Source organism: Dinoponera quadriceps, unplaced genomic scaffold (assembly GCF_001313825.1).
Source record: "Dinoponera quadriceps isolate SergipeBrazil2010 unplaced genomic scaffold, ASM131382v1 scaffold5497, whole genome shotgun sequence".
NCBI lineage: Eukaryota > Metazoa > Arthropoda > Insecta > Hymenoptera > Formicidae > Dinoponera > Dinoponera quadriceps.
Genome location: NW_014559411.1, coordinates 429 through 2677, shown reverse-complemented (window position 1 = coordinate 2677; position 2249 = coordinate 429). Strand labels below are relative to the sequence as shown.

Below are 2249 nucleotides of genomic sequence, written 5' to 3'. Positions count from 1 at the left end.
AAATATGAGAAATGAAATCTGGGCGACATTATTTCATAAAATGTCAACTGACGAAAATTCACAGCACGAAAAATGCTCAGAGTCTTGTTGCGAATGGAAGAAGGCGCAAGCAACGGGTTCCTTAGACTTTCATCATAAGCCGGCACTATCGAACGAAGTTTTTGAAGCCGTGTCAGACCAATCTACGAGGATTTGAGCCGTGGTGAGTTGCTGAATCGTTGCTTGGGAGGCTATACGCAGAACAGCAACGAAAGTTTTAATTCTACAGTCTGGCACTTGGCTCTTAAAAATTATTCAAGCGGAAAGAAAATATTACAAATAGCAAGTGACATTGCTGTTTGTAATTTTAATGATGGACTGATAAACGTTTTAAGAATAATGAAAGTGATGGACATGAACATTGGACCACAATTCTACAACTTTTGCTTAAAGACGGACGCTGCTCGAATACAACGCGCGGACCGCTCTTTGACGGACGCAGCGAAAGAGGCTCGCTCCAGCATAAAAGCGTCCAGGAAAGAAAACGAGGAGGAGTTTAGCAACCTGGAAGGTCAGCTTTACGGTGCTGGAATAGCAGATTAAAGGTAAAAAATTTTTAATAATCCAAATTTTTATTTCATTATGTTTGAAGCACAAGTCAAAACTTGAAACGCGTTTTTCTCGAAACACGTTTTTTCAAATAGGTNAAACACGTTTTTTCAAATCGGCACGCAGCATAACTCAAACAATTTTCTATTTTTTCACTCCAAATTAATATCACATCTTTAAAACAACATTCCGCATAGAAATACGTAGCCGATTTTCGATAAGTTAATATTTCGATTTTTTAGGTACAAATAAGTGCCCGTTTTTTGGTAGTAAAATGAACTTTTTTTTTCAAATGCTCGCCAATTTAACAAAAATGAATATTTTCAAAATCCCCTACGTATTTCTATAGCTATACTAATGTAGTTTAAGGAAAAATTTTTTATTTTGTTCCACATTAATTTTTGCTGCTCTTCTACTGCGTGCCGCGGAGCCCCTCCAAAAAAAACCGTTCCGCAGAAACGGCTGTTGGGCAGCCATTTTGTAATATTTTTTAATAAACAAAATTTTTTTTTAAACTTCGAAACATGCTTAACAACATCCATAAAAAGAATTACCCTTTTACTTTTCCTTCCACTTAAAAAAAAATCGCAAAAAAATGTTAAATTTTCGCTCTCTACTGTGGTGTAACCCCTTAAATCGTGAACGGATGCAAACTGGCGAGTGTGATTGAAATATTCAGCTTTATTACGTTATATCCATGCAGCAGCCTCGAGGATTTCAGACGGCGGCCGATTCTTTTGAATCTACATCAGAAAATGTGAACTAACGCAAATTCACGTTTAGGCTTGAATCTTTTGAACCAAATACTCTACTTCGTCGAGAAATGAGAAAAGAAATCAATCTGCAATCGAAAATTGCGAATTTGCGTGTAATAGGGGAATTAACGTGAATGTCTTGTGAATCTTGCGTTTCTTTACGTTAAGTTGTGAACGGATGCAAACTGAAGAGTGTGATTTAAATATTTATCTTTATTACGTTATTTCCATGATGCAGTCTCAAGGATTTCAGGCGGCGAGCGTATCTTTCAATTCTACATCAGAAAACGTGAAATAGTACAAATTCACGTTTCGGCTTGAACCTTTTTTACCAAATACGCTAGTTTCATGAGATAAGGTAAAAGAAATCAATATGCTGGCGAATNTGCGAGTAATAGGCGAAGTAACGTGAATGTCGAGTGAATCTTGCGTTTCTTTACGTTAAATCGTTAACGGATGACCATTATTCCATCATCTAAACCAGTTTGAGAAGAAATCCTGAACGGATGACCATTATTCCAACATCTAAACCAGTTTGAGTAGTATATAAAAATTTACAGATATCGAAAAATCGTTTTTAACTAGATATTGTATCGAAAAAACACGTTTCTATTTTTATTTTTTATTTTTCTATTCTTAACAATTTATTTTTTAATTTCTATCTATCAACATTCGAAAGAGTACCCTCAAAAACGTGGGGTACAGTTATTTTAAAAAATTTTTCGGTTCGAGTTCATTGATATGTATTGATTCATACTTAAACTTAAAAATTATGTCATTTGGGCCGAAATAGGTTAAATAAACATTTTGAACCGTATTATATGAACTTTACGCAAAACTCAGAACGAAGAGATGCAATAAGAAATATTAAAGAATAATTGTGTATTTATAAATCAATGTCTGGAA

General features: G+C 34.8%; 1 protein-coding gene across 1 annotated transcript in view; it reads left to right on the top strand.

Annotated features, from left to right (window-relative positions):
* Positions 1-607, top strand: part of LOC106750391 — an 883-nt gene extending 276 nt beyond the window's left edge. Inside the window, exon 2 of the mRNA XM_014630723.1 lies at positions 177-607. Coding sequence (XP_014486209.1) covers positions 177-582 — 406 coding nt within the window. The 3' untranslated portion in view covers positions 583-607. The remainder of the gene's footprint in view (positions 1-176) is intronic.
* The last annotated feature ends 1642 nt before the right edge of the window (positions 608-2249 follow it).